Below are 21,020 nucleotides of genomic sequence, written 5' to 3' on the forward strand. Positions count from 1 at the left end.
TGTTATTTCATCAATCTTACCTGATAAGGTACATATGAAATCCACCATTTTTTCCTAGTACAGTGCTTTAAGCAACTTATCCAAAGATCTGCACGCCATATACCCACCTGCAGTAAGCGTCGCATGGTCGATGTGATGCGACGTGCTCATACGAATATGGACAGTCTGATTCCACTAAATCAATGATGAGCATAAGTTCTTTATTCTCAGCAGCTTCTCTATTTGTCTCTCTATGTTTTTCAGTTACGCCGAACAAAACCTGACGTTCTGCTGGGTATCGATTTTTCCGTCCGACAAAAATTGAAATTTTAAGAGTAGATACGGCAACAGCTACACCTCTTACTACCACCGCCAGAACCGCAATCCACTTTCTTTGTCAAAAATCGTATCGCCATTGTAACTAAGAACTGAATTTAGAGCTCTGTCTAATAAAGCGAAGTACTTTCATAGGCTCCTCCACGAAAGGAGGGCATCGTAGAAAAGTTGTAGTGCCACCTATCTATTAGAATATACACGATTTGGCACCTAGTGTTATTTCGTAGATATTCGTAAACACCTGTACCTGTGTAACTTTCGATGACGAAAGCATTATTGTTAGTTCGTTCAAGCGTCGCGCTAGTCGGTAGCAACAATGAAATTCGTAACGAAAAACAATGTAAATTCTCTTATGTTCATCTCGAACTTGATTTGAGAGGAATACACACTGCTAGGAAAGGGCTATCTGTTTGCTCTCGGATATAAAAACTCGTCCGAAAAACTGTTGAGACAAATTGATAAGGCCAAGTATTCGGCCAGAACAAGGGGCAGACGCCTTTTTATCAAGCTGAAGCTTGACGGTGCAAGCACAGGTTTTACCGTGTAAAAGCCACTGGCTTCGTACTTACATCCGATGTAGGACCGCATCGCCTTATACCTGCCAAAGCGTCTTCTTCATACCAGGCTTGTCATTCCATTGTCAGTATGTTATACACCAGCATCTGATGGAACATTACATGGGCCCAAATCATATGCCGCCTGTGTAAGTCGAACAGGCGCACGGTGTAGTTCTCAAGTGGTACGATAGTGCGGCTTATATTCAGTGAAGCTAAATCTCAGTTACTGAGGCGAACGATCGAACGTCGACATCATTGCGCGGTCACTGTTTGAATGGGGCAAAATATGGCGGCGGCTGCTGCATTTTTTCTTGATGCTAGTATTGGTGTACCATTTTATAGCTGTCTGGCCGCATTTCACTAAATGTGCCTGTGTGTCTGTGCTTGAGCCTGAAAATGTATTACTTTCTAAGTCGAAAGACCTTCAAGTCGGTGCTGTCATTAAGCAACCAACGACAGGCCTCGGCCTCAAATTACCAAAAATATTGGCGCGTTGGGTTACTTTTAAACGCGATGCTCTGCTGCCACGTCCGGCTATACTTACAGAAACGGCCCACCGGCGAGACGTTACCCTCGCCTCCTCCTCAAACCGAGAATACTCTTTGTGCTCACCAAGTCATTCGAGGTAGAAGCCTCTCAGCACAACGGCTTGCCGAAAATCATACTTTATGGAGCGGAAAAGCGCAGACTGAAGTGGAGATTTTTACTTCACCAACAGATCACCGCCCAATCCAACGAGGCGGCGTTGCGACATGGCTTATTTAACCAACTAAATGGAGACACAAACATACACTGTCCAATTTATATGAACATACACCCAGCATACATCGAAAGGTAACTCCGCGCCATATTCCGCATCATTCAGGGCACAGATTGGCGAAAACAGGTGACGGCGTGAAAAAGGCAAGGCTGGCTAGTTGATCTATGGGGTGGCCACCGGAGGTCGGACAGACGATCAAAGCTACGACGACAGGGAAGCTATTACTGCTAGCACTATTCCTAGTATTGTATATACAACATGAGTCAATCTGAGCCGTGGTGTTCTACAATTCAACTCTCCCTAGATTGCTGCTGCTGCTGCTGGTGCTGCCTCAGGTTGTCATTCCTTCTGCCCACTTTCTTTCTATGTGGCTGACCTTCGCCCCATCGTCCATTGCGTGTGTTTGTTGTAATAAGTGACTCAGCCTTGTTCTATAGTGGCTTCGCGGAGTGATCAACCGATAACCGCCGCGTGTTGCTAACGAGTTGGGTGGAGGATGTCTGCGCCTGCACAGCAATGCATTATACCCATAGAAGGCCGCTTCGCCGGTTCCCAACCTTTCCGCCCTTGCCTCACTTACCTCTGACCCACTCAGATGGAGTCCTTTCCTTTCCTCCGTTCTACACTTCCGGCTGGTGTGTACGACGAAATACGACAAATGTAGGGTGCTGTTATATGAGCAAGATTAATCGTTCGCTTGTACCTATGATTCGGGTGGTACGGTTGGCAAGCCCGTCCTTTACCAACCTTTCCCTCCTTACTACTTTTTGCGCTGAGTAGATTGCGCTGACGTTGTTGTAGAAGCTTATCCCATCGCTCGTAAGAGACGAAGAGTCAACTCATTCACTACTACCATCATTGAGACGCAGCCGGCCCTTGTTCATGAAAAAATTGCTCTGCCATACGTCATCGTGTTCCTAGATTACCATACACTTCTACAAAGGGTTAGGGTCTAGCCCAGCCCTGACGTTTCGGTGGCAATGCTTCGAATAACCAACGACTCAGTGAATGGCATGGAAAGTCAACATCAACGAACGTTGTCAAGCACGAGACGATTAAAGGCATTCATTTTCTGTCCGTCACAAATATTGACATTCACTTATACTGTAGTCTAGCGGTTAGTTGGTTTTTGCGTAGCGACAGTAGCAGGTGTGACGAACAAGTCATTTGCTATTCCAGCTGGCCGCTACGATATGATCTTTGGATGCAGGGGGGATGGATAGAGGAACAAGCCATTCGGAATGAAGAATGGGCAAGCGGCGTTAGATGGCTACACAGATGCTGATTGTAGCAGTGAAAAGGCAGCAGGAACATCTCTGTCTGCTATCTGCCCGCCTACCAGCTGTGAGCCCTTCAGGCTATTGAATAGCAACACGTTGCATTCTCTACTATGTGTTACGTACCCTATGATTACTTCCTTTTTAAAACTACTGCTGTATGTTTTTGTTATTACGACTGCTGGCATTTCTGCCACTACTATTCATCAATGCCATCATATCGACTACATGACTTTCTGTGTATTAGATGCTCTTGAGCCAAGCGTCTCTGAGGTCAAGCGGTAAAAACAGCGTCAACAGCCATGCAGCGAGAGCCTGTAGTTTGGGCCAATAATTGATAAGCGCATATTTCTCTTCAGAGGCTTGCAAACAATGCGCTAATCAGTTAAGTGTCGTTGGAAGCGTATGGCGCCTTGTTCATCAACCAACCAACCAACCAATCAATCAATCAATCAAGCGCAACATGACAAACAATATTCAAGCCATTGAAACGTTGTCTGTTTGCCTACCCATTCAGCGATTCATTCTGCTATAAGTTTGTTATTATTGGCCCTGCCGGAAGCAATAAGCTAACCTGTTTCCAGATGTGTTCAGCGCACTCTCTCCTACTTTTTTTTTTATTTCATTGGCATACCACTTTGCTTAGCTACTTCGACTACCCGGCATGCGTAAGACGAAACGAAAAGGCTGTTATAACTACTTCGGTTGTCGCTACTCGTACTGTTAATTTTTTACTGTTTCGTACTGTTAATAAATATAGCTGATAGTATTAGATAGATACAATGCAGGGTTCAGTTCCTGCAATATTACTATACACGTCGGTTACACGGACTAGGAAAGGAGACATTTGAATAAGATCCACGTACAAATCTATGTGGGTATTCCGCGACCAAGCTTTGCAAAAGTCGAAATCCGACTATTTGCAGCCTCTTGCCGTATTATTCCTGCCAACAGTAACAGGAGGATGCGTCCTCTGGAAACATAAGCAAGTGCAAAATCTAAGGACGCTTCAGGATCAGGGCTAGACAAACAGTGGGCCCCAGATGGCCTGACGCCGCTAGACGTCGGCATTCCTGCCATCCGATTAACGCAACCCACTGGGACGAAATCGGGGACCAAAAAGAGATCGGCTGTGAAACGAAACTGGCTTTGCGCCCTAATCGTATCTCGGTCCCCCATTATCTAACGGTCCTTAATGCTTCAAACATTCGTCGACGCCAGAGCTGGAGAAAAGTGGGGGCTCAGCAAAAGGAAAATTGAGTAGATAGAGAGGAAGATCTAAAGAAGATTGCATTTGTTGCTAACCTCTGTTGGTTGCCTCCGTTTAGACACCCATAGTAACCAGTACTTACGGATTTTCTTCGCCGTAAAGCTGTTCCACATGCTCCTCTCTTGTTTACGGCTCCTCTTTTACCCGCGCCAATGGCTTGAGACTTGTGACACATATAGCTAGACTGTTGCAAACCCAATCGCACTAACTACAGACTTAAACGAGGAACGCAAAGGCGAATCATTTGAACCAGCGGAAGTGACGTTTATCATCGACTTCCGACCGTAGCTATGAGCTGTTCGCGTGGCCGCAGCGAAACGACATCAACACGTTCGTGAATAAGGCGTTATGCCGGGTCGAACTGACTAGCCACAAACGGACAACCCGGGTTACTGCTACTGCAACACAGACTACAGTTCAGCTGCAGCTATTATTATCTCGAAAACACGAAGCGCAGCGGTAACTTGCTGCTTTAACTCGTTGTTGTTTAAATGATAGTTCTCCCGACTTGTCGGCCTTCGGGTTTGGCTAACTGCGTTGTAATCATACATAGGACCACAACTGCAACGTCTTTTCCTTCATATTCAGCTCCATGAGTCGCTGCAACGTCGTAACTGCATTGACAAGCTGGCCGGCTGGCTGGCTGGCTGGCTGGCTAGCTTGCGGAGAAGAGTTGTATGAGCTCGGAATTAAATTAACTGCTCGGACTACAGCTGCAACCCCCAATTCCGCGGCCGTTAGTGCAGTCAAGAGCCGGTTTGTTGTTGTGGTCGTTGTGGCCTGGCACGCGCGGGACCGCGAGAGCTACGCGCCGCTCGACTCAGAACTGGGATGGCTGAGCCAGCTAACTAAACAGAGATGACTGGCAGACAAAAGTACCACAGACCCTTCGCTCAAAGATCTCGTTCAAGCCGAAACAGAAAAAACTATTTCTTCTCTGTTTTTCTCTTGGCATTTAAGCGCTTCTTATGTAGCCACAACAGCAGCGGACGCAGACTTATTATTGTGCCGCTTGCTGGCGTCTCTCGTTCCCGTCACGGTAAGTGCTTCGTCGTCGTCGTCGTCCGCGATGTTTTTTCTCGTTGTTGTTCAACTCGCAATCAGCCGACCACCCGTAGCGGACCCAGATTCGTATTTGGTCACGACCCTGCTTTTTATGGCTTTGCCCAGTACGCATGTGTACTCATGTTATTGAAATACATATAAGCGTAATATATAATAATATATAAGCATGCTTGACTCTTCCCGTTCGAAACTCCTTGCCCATTACCACCGTCTTCCTTTTCTGGTGTTCCAACACTCTGCGGCGGCGGCAGCGGCGGCAGCAGCAGTCAGCTGTATAATAACAGGGAGAAAGAGAGAAAAAGAGTAAACGAAACAGACGAAAAGCAGTTTCTGCCGCCTGCAGCAGGGCGAGACGGTTTCTTAATTACGGACGTCTTCGGTGCGGTGCTACTTGAAAGCAGACGAAGGCGCTGATAAATACACAAGTCATCAGTATATACATAGAACAGATATGCAGAACAGTTTTACGTAGACAACGGTGCCTTCCGAACCGTTGTGCTGTTTTCTTTCTCATGTCGTTATATCGAATGCACGCTGAGCTGAATACGTACACGCTGGAAACAAGGCGAAACAGCTGAGATCGTGCGCGATTTAGCGTGATTGGCGTATTTATCACTAGTATCAACTGGGGGATGGCTCCTGCAAAAAGAGAAAGCCGACTTTTTGTTCTACTGCTCTCTTAAATCAATGAGTCGTGGATCATGTTGGCTTACGAAAGAAACCGAATGCGCACTTAACGACACCAGGTTTAAGAATAACGCGATAAAAAAACGAATTTAACTTGAATTCGAAAGAAAGCAGCTTTCATAATTATAAAAAAAACCAATTATAATACCGCTAAATAGAAGACAGAAATCGGGTACGGTGGAGGATTCCGCTGCTCGTAATACTTAAGCAAGTAGTACCCAATACGTATCTACGTTATAACTTCAAGGTCACGGATGACGGTGCATCGAGGCATTATCGGATGATTAATCACGTAACATAGCAAGATGATTTTTACACGATATGACTATACGTGCCTGTGCATTTATATTATTACATTAATCGTCCAGTGTTATTAGCGCGCCAAAGCTTAAGTAACGACTTCCAAATTTGAATTTACCGACTGATCAGTCACCCGTACAGACATATTTGATTTCATTTGGTTCTGGTATGTTCGTTACTGACGAGCCATAAGCTCTGGGGAGCAGGCCTGGATGACCTCACTGTGGCACGGCTGGTAGCGACGTTATTCAGGCGAGCTAAGTACCACAAGAACACATGAGCCAAGTTCTTCACCGTTCAATCTATCTTTGTATGCGGATTGTTTGTTATGTTAGAGTAGGTTGGATAGCTGGGTCGGCGTGCAATAATTGACTAGGAAGAGCAGGAGAATGGCTATCGGAACACAAGCAGCAGCAGCAACAACAACAACAACAACTATTACAGCTGCGGGGGCAAAGACGGTGGGTTGTGCCAGCCCCGCTGATTAGGACGAGTTCTTAAGAAAGCCTAACAAATACAACGAGAGTCTACCTAGTCTACAACGGAGGATGACAGTAACGGACTGCGGACTTCGGGAAGTTAGCTATCGAAAGGAGCCGCTTCGCAGCGGCTTAAGCGGTTTGAGAGGGCTGTGGTTGGGTGGGGATGGGTCAGTGAATGGGTTACTGGTCCTTCAACGTGACTATGTGTTGTTAAGACCTGCGGTTGGATGAAAAGCTAACAATAGAAACAATTTGCAAGAATTATTTGGTGGCTGTTATTATTATTGCTATGATTATAGGATCATGGTATTCTTATGGTTGCTACTCTAAGCTTGTTCCTTACACAGCTAACATTACAGTAAATAGAGTCATCGTTTCCTATTCTAAATGGCGAAGGTATTGTTGTTGCAACAATGCACAAAAAAAAAATACCAAAATTGCTGAAGTACTCGAACTTGCAGTAGTCGAAGCTTGCTGAGAGATACACAATAGTCCATATTAATGCTAGAATAATGTTAGTAATGGAAACCCAGGCCGAATTCAATTTGCACAAAAGAGAACAAAGCTTATTATTAGAGATTGCAAAAAGAATCGATTATCTAATAGCTCCTCGCCAGGTAGATTTATCTCAGTAGTTAGAGTACGATTTAAGGTGATTAACGAAGTATCTTAGGTAGAAACAGGCTGATCAGAGACATACACTGCGCACGCCAGAGAACACCTCATCCAAGGCGATATGGACACGTCTTCATGTATTCTTCACAAAATAAATCAGTCAGATTTGTTTGCCCAAAGGTCGTTAGCGGTGCGGCGAAGGTGGTCGGAGCACTGACTTGTGACTTGTATTAAATGGGAAAACTGCTGGATCATTAGCCCTGCTACTGGTTCTTCATTTTTAGATACGAAGATACGTGATAGGTATTTTGCAGGCAGGAGATTTGCCATGTCTAAACAAGGCAGTGTTTAATTTCTTTATTTCGTCGAATAAAGCAATGTACTCAGGAGCTAAACGAGCCATGGACGATGTCCGGTCAACAACGAATGTCATCGTATATTTGTCCGTGATCAGAGCTGCAGTCGCAATGGCTCATTCGTCTGCCGAGGGCTGGGCGCATATGACCCATTGTTGCTTCGAACTTTACACACGTACAGATATAACAATACATTACTGCTTTTGTTATTATAGTAATTACGGCCAAGCTTCTAAAAACTAAGAATCGACAGCGTCTAGAAATGTCTACCCGTTTAGATCTAATGCCTTGTTAATGCAGTTATCCTGATTACAACCTCTGTTTTTATATGATCTATTCGGCATTGATTTTTACCATATTTCATCATTGTGAGCCGTCGCTAGTTTGGCTTAAAATAGAATTTTGAGTGCCATAAAGATACAACAAAACGTTGAATTAACAACGTTTTTACAAAACGGTCCTATAGCGTTTATAACTATTGTTATCTATTGTTACAGACGTCGTTTCGCTCAGTTTCAAAATCAACGCTATATAACGGTTGTGTCAGCATCGATTACACTCCACCCCCGGGTGATGTTGGTCAACAATCATCAAGTCAACCTCGCTCAATCATAATTCCTACTATGCCCGTGTATGACTTAAGGTACCGTTGTACTCTCTTCTTTCATTCTCCCTCATCCGATCACGTACTTCATTCACAATTAGGTTCGGAAAAATGTTGATTCGATAATCGATTTGGATTGCAGGACAAGCGCGGCCTTCCGGTCCCACGTCTGCAACAGCCCCTTTCTATTGGCTACAGACGGCGGAGACAAGGTGCTGACTTTGTAACTCTCTCCGGATACGGTTCAATCGCACCTGCATCGTGCGGTAATACGGCATTGCCTCCATCAGCCTCCGCATGATTATTTTGCACACGCACGAACCGCCGTAGAGCATAAAGCATTTTTGCTGGAACAAGTGATAACCTCCCTGTACTGTATTCACCGAGTCACCCTTTGTATATTCTGAGTACTATGTGTGTTACAGGCAGACCGCTTACTCTGATTCAGCCCGTTTTTTATGTGGCCTGCGCCGCCTGGCGACAGCTTCGCTTTGTTCGCTCGAAATGCCATATGTACATGTCGCCTCGAGGACTCTGCATATTTTGCGAACGTACAGTTCTTCTGACAGAGAAATTCTTCTGACCGCTACGCGGAACAGTCATTTGAAAACGCAGATTTACTAGCAGTCCTCCAAATGGCGGACCAGTTGTGATTGTGTTTACTTTGACCATGTTCCATAGACAGCAGTGGATGCTATAAGTTGCATAATAGAAATATAAAAATAAACACGATATACGAGCATTAGCTGTCACTTGCATTGCTGATAATAAAATGCCATAGTAACATGTGATCAGCGATGAGATATTCTCAAATAGCCAATAAGCGATACGTTTATTACTACCGTCCGTAGTGAGCAACGTATAAAGTATACAAATGTAACAGTCAAAGGGCAGCGCCCGCACCGAGTATTTCCTTACGAACGCCCCTGGCCGACGCAACGTTATTGTAGTTCGAATGGGTTTTGTAGTTCCGGCCGAACACTACCGATCGCCAAAATAAAGCAGACAGAGTTTTGCAAAGTTTTAAATGTTCTATATCTGTGTATATGTCACATTTATTTATTATCTGTTGTGTTTCTGATGTCCCTATTTGCCTTTTACGTGGCAAGCGATGTTGTCGGACTTTCTTTGCCAATTCCCTTGGCTAGTAACAGCGTGAACGGTTTCCGCAGCACAGCCACCGGGAACACCACCTTCAGCAGCGTCCAGGTGTCGGCTTTTAGGGTTGCACTCGCTTCTTCCATCGACAGCGTTTTTTTGGAATGCGCGTCACGTGCGACAACGATGGCGGCGACGCCAACGGCATCAGTACCGACATCTACTGCAACGCGGTGACAAGCAAGAAGGTTGTGGCTATAGCAGACCGTTCGCCGTTACGTCATAGAAGGTGCGTCGGCGACGAGCGCTGCGACACACAGAAAATGACAAGAAAAGAAAGCGATGGAAAGGGAACGAAAAAGGGCGGATGAAAGAAAAAAATGACGGGGAACGTCGACGAGTAAAGACGAACCATAGCTAGCCAGCACGGGCTGCTCCTTTTTGGTGAACCTTCTTCCACTTTCTCGCCACCCACCTCCTTGGTCCCTCTTAGGACAGAACTGGGCCCGTCTAAATGCGCCTATTCAACATAAAATAACCGATTAATGGTACGACGACTTTAGCTCCGTTTGGTATCTCTGTGTGTTTCTCTATTTTTCTGTTTCGTACGTACGTATGAAATATGACCGCGTTTCGCATTAGTCGGTAAGTGGTACCATAGCAGGGAACGCGAATTTCGGGAATAACATCGACAGCGGCGCCATCGCCTTCGATGATGAAAACGACAGATGAAAGAGATATGTGCTTCAAGGGAATGACATTGAACGACGTCGGATCAATCCTTAGCTCTGGCCGTCGCCGACGTCGTCCTTGCCGGCAATAACGCAACCGAAAAACGGCGTCAGCGCGGATCGTACGGCCTGGAAGCGAGTGCGTCAATAACATTGTTCCTTTTCGTTCTTCTCCTCTTTCGTGGTACGTCGCCGTTCTCGAAGCCGCTGCGGTCGTGTGGGCCCCCTCACTGAGGAAAACCGGCAACTCGATAAACGTCATTGTTGTTGTGGTCACCGCTGCTGAATGGTGGCTGGGTGTTTTCTGAACAACTGAAGCTGTTCCCTTAAAGCGTGGCCGGACCTCGTTCCACCGTTCGTGATTTCACCCGTCTGGAAACCATACAGTACAAGAACAGTTCCTCCCTTTCGTTCGTGTTCTGCCAGCATTTCTGCCACTCCTACTTCAACTAGTGCTATACGGGTTCATGTAATATTTCTGCAAAGCTGTACCTTTCGCTGAAACCCGTGTAAGAGTTTACTATCGAATTGACAGGAAATAAGCCCAGCTGAAAGTCTACAAAGCGCAATGGTCAGTCACGTTGGCTTTGTCTCGTACAAAAAACGGCCGTTACTGGTAGGAAAATGCTGAGCTGGAAAGGTGCCGAGGGCAAAAAAGAGTTGTAACAGCAGGCCGTCCACCTTTACCGTCGCTACCACTGCTGCTCTGTTAACTCTTCTTCCTACATTCTACGTTCCCTTACCCTGTTACCTAATACCAATGGGGTCTTCCCTAGCCGCGCTCCACTTGTCTGGCCCCATTTTTTTGCCAAGCCGAGTCCGGCCAAGCGTCCCCACTCGTCTTTGAGCGACTAGCGAAATCGTTCGTTCATACAATAGTTGCGGTGCGCTGCAATACACGCGGACCTACCGATCCACTCGGGAAAAGGTAAGGCGGAGCGAAGCTAGCAGCGGCAAACGCAAACGAAAGCCAATCTGCACGGCTTTCCTAACTGGCATGGACAAGCTACAGGGTGAGAGTCTATTCAGATATTTTCCTGTCGTTGCCTTAGGCCGAAGTTATCGTCGCTCGGCCTGCCTTGGAGAAGCAAGACGCATCTATCGTAGCCTTGCTTCTTACATCCTCTATTCACTGGTTGGTTGTCCACATGTGGGATGAACCCGAAAGTCATTCTCATGATGAGATTCTCGGCGTCCCGTTGGGAACAAGATGGCAGGATAGTTCTTGCATTCGTGAACGTTTACACACAAGTGTATAGATGGCCATATACAGACGCACACAACAGACAAACCCATGCTCACATCCACAATGTTCGCTTGCCGCCCGTTCAAAATCAAAACGTAATTTTACCAGTCAGCCGCCTGCTAAAGCTTGCTTTGCATTATATCTTTCTCTTTGTGCGTCTTTTTCTCTTTTTTTTTCTATGTTACTTTCGAATAGGCCGTCATAGCCAAGTCGTTGGGAAAACTGCTGTTTTTGACTAACCTAGTTGGTTATTTCTTCCCACGCTCTCTCTCTCTATCCGTCATCAAAAGCGAATCGAAGGATCGATAAACGAATATCGACGAAGACCAATCTTTGATCGTTTTCCTAACGAAGTTACTACTTATATTGCGACTATGAACTAGTCACTTCGATAACTGCTGATGTGGCTGCTACTAAGGCCAGTTTGTTATCACCGTTAGAGCGGTTTACATTTCCATCATGTTTTCCTCGGAGTCAGTTGCGAACGAGAAATGATGTCCAGAGACACCAAACAAGTTGGCGATTTAGGGAGACAAGAAACGAACTCGAACAAAACAACCTCTACAAGCTGCTGGCTGAATTATAGAGAGCGACATTGTGTCTGTTGGACTAGTTGCGCATTTATGATTTGAACGAAGGTGTACTTTACGACTAAAACCGTATAGTATAGAGGAACTTCCGTCAAAGTTATTGATATTGGTGTTATCATTTGACAATGTATTAGATTTACGTTTGCTGACATTCGGCTTTACAGGCGACTTCTATCTTTCAACCACGCGTACTTGTAAACTTCCTAGATCTGACGAATCACCTTATACTATCAGATCAATTGGCCTGTTTCGTTTTTCTACATATTATTATGTACGTCACTTATACCAAATATTTGGAAATAAATCAACCTATTTATTTAAATATTATTGTTTGGCTAGTCAGTCGTGCATTGAGCAGACGGCAGCTTGCTACTAAGGAGTTGTACGGGTGTAGTCAATTGTGTACCAGTACACCATACAAAACTGTAAGGGTAATTGCCTATCAGGCCCCAGCGCCTCGGAACTGCATTGACTACGTACCCTTAAAATGCCTTCAGGCACCTTTAATTTGTACACACAAGCAGTGCAATGCACAACCTGTGTGTTACGCTAAGCTGTATTTCGCCATGCTTGAAAGCACGTTAGTATTGGCTCGTTCCATTCGCTCGGCTCCATTTCCTTCTCGAGTATCGATGTCGAGCTAGCAATAGTCAATACTCTCACTGCATAGCCAGACCCACACTCTATCGCCCATTCATTTGTAAGTCTCATATGATTTGCAGATCTGATTCCAGGAGGCAATAAGTCTCCAGTTAGCCCAGTTGCCCCTTTGAGTTTATCGACTGGATTGAAGTGGACAACCACTGACAACGCCGCCCGACCCATCGATTTTCTAGCAGTTCGCCATTCCCGCTTAGCTCTTCCAGTCTGCTTTGCCGCATTGATCGAGGCCGCGTTCTTCTCAATGTGGGCTCATGGAAGAAACGAAACAGGAAAGAAGAGTGCAAGCGAAAGAGCACTTTTCCTGCGGTGAGCTCCGAGTCCACTGCACAACTTTACCCTAGTCCCCCACACATCTGGTACAGTTGGTTCGCCATGCAGTTGATCTGCCAACATCCTTCAAATCTTCCTCTTTTTTCTTTCTGTAGTCACTCGTGCCTGCAGGCTGATATGATTCGATCCAGTCTACGTCAGAGTCGTCAGCCCCCCATTCACTGCATCTGGAGGCTGCCTGTAAAATACAGGCCTGACCGGTTAAGTTGACAGCTGAACATTTGACTATCCACCCGGTGTTTGCCCTCAGCAGCACCCGAGGCCAGCTTGCCGGATGAGTGTTTTAATGACACCTTGATACTTTACCCTATAATATACCACTGCGTATTGAATTACGAGTGTAGCATTTGTATTCTCACTGTTGCAAAGTAAGTTGCAGCATCATGCTCGTAACGCCTCGTATGCCATCGTAGCAGTCAGCCCACAGAAAAGAAGCAGAAGAAGCATATCAGGAGCAAGACCAAATGGCTTTCGTTTAACCGTCACTACGCTTCCTTCCTCCTCCAGCACTAAACCCAGTAGATATAGGGACACAACTGCGGAAGTCCAACCTACACCAGCCAGCCGATTCCCACAATCAGCGATCAATCCGTTGCATTCGTTGGTGCCGTGGCCCGCCCCCGTCTCCTCTCCCTATTTCGTCAGTCCGTTGCCCCCGTCCTTCGGTCTAGTTCTTCCTGTGCAGTGGGCCGAATAGCCCGTTACCACGTTTCAAATACGTAAGTACATAGAACCATTTTGCCAGCAGTAGGAGTAGCAGCAGGTGGAAAGGAACGAATAGTTGTTGAGCGACAAAAGGGAATTTAAACGCTAAGGAAGCGAAGAATGCCCACTGGTGGCTGAAGTGAGCACGAAATCCCGTTTACTCACAGTAAGAATGATGGGCTGGCTGATTCTAGAGAAGGACGGAGACACATTGCGCGGCCCAGAAAAGACAGGACGGTGGCACAGGGGCAAGACGAACAGAAACCAGTCAACGCGCAAACGGAGTTGTTGCTGGCGAGAGGGGTCGGCTCGAAAGGCAGAGGACCAGCGGCTGAGTAACTCTCTGGTTGTTTCGTTCACTGCGAATGTTGTACAGGTGGGTGTTGTGTGTGGTGCAGGGCCATGCATAGCCGTAGTATGTGTAGGATTGCGCAGTCTAACGACCACGCATTCTAGCGCTTTGCGCTGCCTTTTGCTTCATTTGAAGCGCTGCGTTTACAGCCTTCCTGGTCGTACTAGTCTTTAAAGAAACGACAGGTGCTGGGAATGCTGTGGAAAGGTGACTCAATAATACCTCGGATTCTATCTGATACTGTGTGATTTACTGAGGGTGAATTAGGAACAAGCAAGTTGAAATAGCTTCGTGGAATCGTCTGAACTAAACGCGGCTTCTACGCTGGGTTCGCAGCACTTGGATTGTAGCAACACAATAAACGACTATTCTGTGGACATATGACATACGTAGTTTAATAGGCCACATTCGCAATGCTTGGTCCTACAGGACGAACCGTCGGCAAAGATAATCGTACAAAACGCCCAAGTGGCTAAGAGGAACGCTGACGCTGTTGCGAGCGACAAACGAAAAATGATTTCTTATGACACATTTCTGGCTACAATTAATTAACACAACCTCAGAAGCCAAATAATATCGAGGGCTTCCGGCAATAAACAAGAAAAACGATCGATGATTCGTCTGAGACTGACGCGTTTATGGACTATCGGCAAGTGATGTCGACTGATACTTGCGTCCCGATACGTGCAGATTTAATTCGGCCAGTAAAGCAATGGCATCGCTGAAAAGCACGCTCGTTAGTGCGAGATGAGCAATAGTATTCCGTGAAGCTATTTGTAGAAGAATAGATCCATCTGAACAGACGAGTAATTAATATGGTCGTTGATTTATTGGAGTAGATACGGTTTTTGCCACCGAATGAAAAACTGCGAATAGGCACAACCACTATATCTGTCACAGAGGAAATCATCGTTTTCGAAAAAAATGTTTCGAAAACGGGCGCCCTTTTTGCCAATTGTTCGACGATGACACAGGGGAAAGTGGTGCATTTTGGTTGCATTGATCTAACACGGTTAGGGTGAAAGTTTATTCGAATGTTGATCTTGTACGTGTACGAATGTACACTGATTTTTACTGAAACATAGCGTACGCTCGTCGAACCGTTTCGGTGGCTGACTGGCAATCGGCAGCTGGTATCGCGGAATGTTTGTCACTCCGTTTTTGCCCTTGTGCATTTGATGCGACTTTTACATAGGTGTCTACTGGTTGACCATTCATTTGCATAGTAATTGCATCACCATCGTTGCAGTGATTGAGGGTGATGGGCCTTCAGCTGTGGACTTAGACGGCTACTGGCTGCTACCGAAGACCTTGCAGCTTGCGCAACGTCACAACGAACGACCAACCAAGGATTTATGAAGTTAAATTAAAGGGACGGAACTATCTTTCATGTTTAGTTCGATTTATATTTCAAATTTAAACTTGTATAAATGTGTACATCTAGCTATAGTAATTTAACGATCATAATACGAGGGCTGCACACTTATTTTTGAATTTTATGTCGATTATAATCATTTATTTTCTTGAAATATAGACAAGCAACCAATAACGTACAATGTTTGAGCGAGTAAAGTTCATTTCTATATATTATACTATATAATAATTAGGCCTTGCATATGAGTTAACGAACTTGATTTGCGCATGTGCCCGTGCATACTGTATAATGCACAATGACAAGTTGTACTTCACCCGTGCTTGTTGGAACCTAGTCAATTATTTAACGGTCCATTCAAACCAAACGGGACAAAACTTGCAGCGAACGCGTTAATCATATAATTTTGAAGATTCTGCCCTCAAGATCAAACGCAGCTTAGAATGCACCAGCAACAAACGTATGCTCTTTCCTCTACTTCAGGTGAGTGCGCCTAAATGTGTGATCTATAATGATGGCCACAGAAAATTCGACTCACATTAAAGATCAAATGGGGACGCTGCGAGCGAGTTCGTCATACCACTTTGTCTATAAACAGAATCGAAGTCCGATTCGTATTTGGGTAGCAACGGTGCTTATGCACTGAGTTACCTAATAAGTTGTACGCAAAGCCCTTCTTCTAATTTTGCATTTGCTGCTAATATGCCGTACGCGTTGTATACCAGTTGAAAGCTGTTGTCTATTTTGCGAAATTGTCGTCCTGGCTTGTTTCAGTTACAAGCATTTGCCTCAAATGAAGACTTCAAAGATGGAGTGACGAAATGGCATTTGTCGCCTAAAGAGCACTTTCTTACCAAGTTTTTAACCATGATGAGAATGACCTACGGTTATTTTTGAAGCAGGATAATGGGCCTTGATGGGCCTAAAATCTTCTAGAAAGAAAAATTTCATCGTAGATTTCCTTGGCTGCATTCTCGCCATAGGCAAAGAGTCTGTGTCGCGAATTTAATCCGTTGTCCCACGATATGCTCCTGTCCGAAGTCTGAACATGAACTCGAATATAACGATAATAGAGAAGATAAAAGAGATAATAGAAGGAACTATCTAACGCTACGTAATATTTAATCCTCAGCAGACAAAACGATTGGCATTGCATGAATACAGGTATTCCGACCCTATTTACTGAGCATATGTTTATTTCAAAAGAACGTGAACCGGCCGTTTGACTCAGCGTCCGAGCTAACTACTTATCGTTGAAGAGATAACATTAACAGACTTACCATGTGTTGATCGTTCCAGACCACGAACGGCTATGGAATTACACTTTTAGTTAATCCAAGTGAAGTTCATTGATGTGGCGCTGGTGATTCGCTAGAAATGGCCTCGCTTCATTAAAACAAACGTTGGCAACGACAGTGGTCGGGGCAAGTAAAGCAGCTGGGCGAAGATCTCGTTGCTTTCCCTAGTGGCTACTTGCAGTTTTCCTGCCTCTCCGTGCGTGGACAAGGGTTCCATTCCAATCAATAATTATTGGCTGATTTAAGTGAACTTTGCCGATGACAATTACGCTCGTTATTCAGTTTGATATTGAATCTTAGATCATTTTAAAGCAGCGCTTATAGGTAGGTTTTTCTGCATAGTATTTATGAAGTATCGTCACAATGGACGAGTACGTGTATTTCGAGTACCAACATAAACCAGCGCAGATCATGCGATTATGTTGGGGTTAACATGTGCAATTTGAGTACGAAATACCGTCATGTCGAGTAAATTGCATCTCGGTCCTTTTGTTTTGCTCTGCCTTCTGTTGCCGTGTCTTTTCGGCATTGTTCGGCTTAATGCCTCAGTTTACCCCAATCACACGCCGACGTTTGACGCTGCCGAGTCCTCACTCAATTTCTGCTAGCTGCCATTTTTACGTCGCCTACTGCGTTCTGTTCCTGCCAAGAATAACAATTTTTCGACTTGTAATGTGGAACCCCAACTTTTGCCGGTGATTCTTCCGCATTGCCCTCAGCGCGATGAAGAGACACCAGGCAAGCGTACACACGCAAATCCACGTCAAACGATTCAGCTTCCCTAGCGACCAACAGATCGACTTCTATAAAACGTAACGAGTCCTTGCTGGCGCCGGTCTTTAGGCTGCAGCTGAGCTGGCTAGTTTCATGTTGCCTCAACAATTTAATCAATGACTTTGGATGAATGTGTGGACGGTTTGTATGACCATTCATTGAATTTCTATCGAACTAATGGCAACTAACACAGGTCCGAAGGGCTGGCACCGTCTACCGCATTCGACCTCTCTGTACAGTTCTATCGTACTACAGTGGAGGTAACTAGACTAATATGGGATTCTACAGGGAGTTTTCAGTTTGCTAAAGCAGCCATGCACGTCACGATACGACACAGCTAGGGCTGCTCGACTTGTCCTCGTCGTCGTCGGCCTCGGTTCTAAGATGTCTTGCTTAAAAAAGCAACCCAATAAAAAACGTAGGCAAGCAGGCAGTCTAAAAGGGTTAGCAACGACACACCCTATGCCCCATTTTGCGATATCCTCGAAGTCTGCGTCTTCTAACCCACGTCGCCCGCAGCTTGTTTTCGCCTGTAACGTGAATCAGCAGAGCCTTGGTTATCGAGCCAGTAGGTATCTCTGTCTCTTGACAACGAGGTAGCCAGGCGAGTTTTTAACGCGGGTCTCCCCAATGGCTGCTTCGTCAAAATCAGCAGCAGGAACAGGAGCCGTACTTGACAGCATTATGAAGTTTGCTACTGAGAGTCAACTCGACTCAACCACACTCTACCGAAGCTAGGGGAGATCAAAGTAAAACCAGGCTCCTGGCGCAGCTAGCTAAAACGGGAACTTGGGGCACGCAGACTCTAACAAGCCGAGACACGCCAAGTACTACAGTGAAGTATGCCAGACTATGAAGAGACAATGCCAAACGGTGCATGCCATATTCGCCGATGTGCTGCTGTGTCTCGCTCATAATTCGAGTGACTGCTGGTTAACGTTTGCTTTTTAAACAAGCGCCCAGCCGTTGAGCCTCACGCCTGACTAGACAACCATCACGTCAGTCGACTCTAGAGTATGATGAAGCTCAACTCGAACACAACGAAGTTGATTGACAGGATAGTTTTTTACGTTACGAACAAATGAGTTTTTTGTGTCAACAGGAATACGACAGATTTGGACGAATCGATGAGAAACGTCCAATGGTAATGCTTTGTTGACAATACATTTTTAGGGTAGGTGTATATATTAAATGTAGGTAAATCATAGTTAATAGTCATCAATCGTTTTAGCATCCACCATATACCTTGTTGTTCTCGGTCGTTACTGTAGTGTGAATCTCTCGCCTTATTATTAAATCAAAATTCTCACTTGATAGGCAGTTTTATATATCTTAACTTGGTTCGTGACAAGTGTTTACAAGGCGACGCCCCCTCCGCCTTCTTCGTCTTGGCACTGTGCTCCTGCCCGCCCCTATCAGAAAGGGAATGACAAAAAGAGGGGGGGACTGCATAAGCGATGTGTAGGGACTCATGCGTGGATTTCGCTTACAATATTAATATGGTAATAGGTTTCAACCCTCCTCTTATGAAGCCGAATTCAAAGGCAGTTAGCCAGACGAAGTCACGAAGACATGCAGCAGGCCACCAGTAGGCAGACCAGTCAACCGTCAGCCTGCGAAACGGCCTTCCGCTACCAAGAACTTCCTCGTAACCAAACCGATACTAGCGAAAAGGGCGACCGGTGTGCCGCGAGAGGATCGCAGGCGGTTCATTTGTTCGGGCCAAGTAGTTCTGTGGCCTGCCAACGAACCGTACAGAAAAATATCTTGGTTAAGATATTTTCCAATCAAAATGCGATATGTCCCGTAGATGATGAAAGTGTTTGGGTGATCCCAGCTTAATAGCATGGATGGTGTCCTCGGGGAAATGGTCTCTTTCCAAGAGACTGCTGAATGTTATTGTAGTTGTTAGGTGCCTGGTGGACTTCGTTGCTGTGGCGGCGATAGCAGGCCGCAGTTCAGTAGCAGTCAACGCTGAAGCTTGACTGGGTTTCTTCTCTGTGCTGCGAGCCACGGAACCGAAACTCAAGCCCAAGGCCCGGTCTTTCACAGGAAAGTGAAAACAGCGGGCAATTTGCTTGAAGGAAGCCATTAGACACACGAGTCCTTCGAAAGGTTAGGGGGTTCCTTTGAGAGTAACACAGAGGAAGCAACAGAAGGAACAGGAACGCTTGTTCTAGATATTGCTTGAAGGGCCTCTTTAGAAGGTCATGCTTGCACTGCATGCCTCTAATAGGTCAATACAGTCTATACCTTCGCATTTGAGTCCTACTTGCGATATTTGCGCCACGCATTTTAAAACGCTGTTAATAATACAACGAAATACATCTCGAAATGCACGCTACGCTTGCCGTGTCAGCCGCGGCTTATTTGTTTGTGATTCCTTTATACGAAGATTTACTATGTCATTTCTTACCAGTGTACTAGTGAATCTTTGCACCTTAACGATATCATGCGTAGGCTTAGGCCATTATTACGCCCTTGTTATGGACCCGACCTGCATAATGGTACTAATAAGAGGAGATCTCAGCAAAGTTGATGCGGAAAAGTATACTAGCTGGCATAGTTTACACGATCAATGATGCCAAGCTGATCGTAGCTATTTAGGGTTTTGAAGAAGGCGCTAGGGGGCGAAACGTCATGGTCTGCATAAGCAAAAGAGCTCACGTGTAAACAAAGGAGAAAGTCGCACGACTTCAGTTGGTGCACGAGCCCCAAATACAGCTCCCAGTGTCCTGTGTTATATAATTGGTATGCAGCACTGGAAAGCACTCTAAAACAGATTCACAAGTGAGACCTTGAATGGGTGGATGACCAGTCAGGTAGTCGCTTGTAAAGGGACAAGTGCATGCAATTTGTTGCTAATGTTATATTATCTGTTACCAAGCTTGTGCATACAAGCACGCATGTGGACCCGCACGTAGTACTGGAACATAGCTTCAGATGCCCAGCGATATGCGAAGCCGTAAAACGAAGTGTGCCAAACGGATATACTGCGAAAACTAATAAATGCAAATCATTTGCTGCTACTACGTATACGTTCGCGTAGATGACCACTAAATATTTATTGCTTTTTGTCGATTATGAACGCCCCTTAAATTTGCGAAAACACTAAGTAAAACCGAATAACTGGTGTAACAGAAATGATTGACGGTGCGCTGGGGCATCTCGACGTGAAAAGCGTCAAGTGATAGAATTATGAAGCTGCTTTATGAAGTGGAGTACCGCCGTTCGGGTTTTGAACTACAATACATGGTACAATTCTCCCTTTTCCTTTCCTTTGGCATCGACGAATTCTAGAGAATGGCACAATTGCACAACAGGCTTGACTGAATAGCAATTGTACAAGTTCTAGTAGTTTTAAGTACTAGGTAACTGTTCAGTTTACTAACTTCGAAGTTTCTGTTAAGAATCGTCAGGAAATCTAAAGAAAAAGAAGCTGTATTATTTACTTCTGAACGAAATATTCGTTATCGTATTGATCTTTGTTTTCTTAGTTTTCAAAACCTCCAACATCGATGTTAGGCTTTTGAAGGTTGAAAGCACTTCAGCATTGGGCACGTTCCTTATGCA

At 45.3% G+C, this 21,020-nt stretch overlaps 2 protein-coding genes across 4 annotated transcripts in view; both read left to right on the top strand.

The window, feature by feature from the left end:
• LOC111246349 (uncharacterized) overlaps positions 1-9,269 on the top strand; it is a 26,797-nt gene extending 17,528 nt beyond the window's left edge. For 2 of the 3 annotated variants that reach the window (XR_002671649.2, XM_086983900.1), the window contains 2 exons: positions 8,182-8,327; positions 8,431-9,269. Coding sequence is in view for 2 of the 3 variants with exons in the window: in XM_086983900.1 (XP_086840026.1) it covers positions 8,182-8,327; positions 8,431-8,515 (231 nt within the window). In the remaining variant the exon portion in view is untranslated. Of the gene's footprint in view, positions 1-243; positions 8,136-8,181; positions 8,328-8,430 lie in introns of those variants that run through there. The other variant, XM_086983899.1, reaches the window with a different exon arrangement.
• The window catches only part of LOC111246347 (glutamate receptor ionotropic, kainate 2-like), a 294,379-nt gene that overhangs the window by 69,057 nt on the left and 204,302 nt on the right, over positions 1-21,020 (top strand). The window lies entirely within an intron of this gene.

The sequence above is a fragment of the Varroa destructor genome, unplaced genomic scaffold (assembly GCF_002443255.2).
Source record: "Varroa destructor unplaced genomic scaffold, Vdes_3.0 BEIS01000003.1, whole genome shotgun sequence".
In the NCBI taxonomy this organism is placed as follows: domain Eukaryota; kingdom Metazoa; phylum Arthropoda; class Arachnida; order Mesostigmata; family Varroidae; genus Varroa; species Varroa destructor.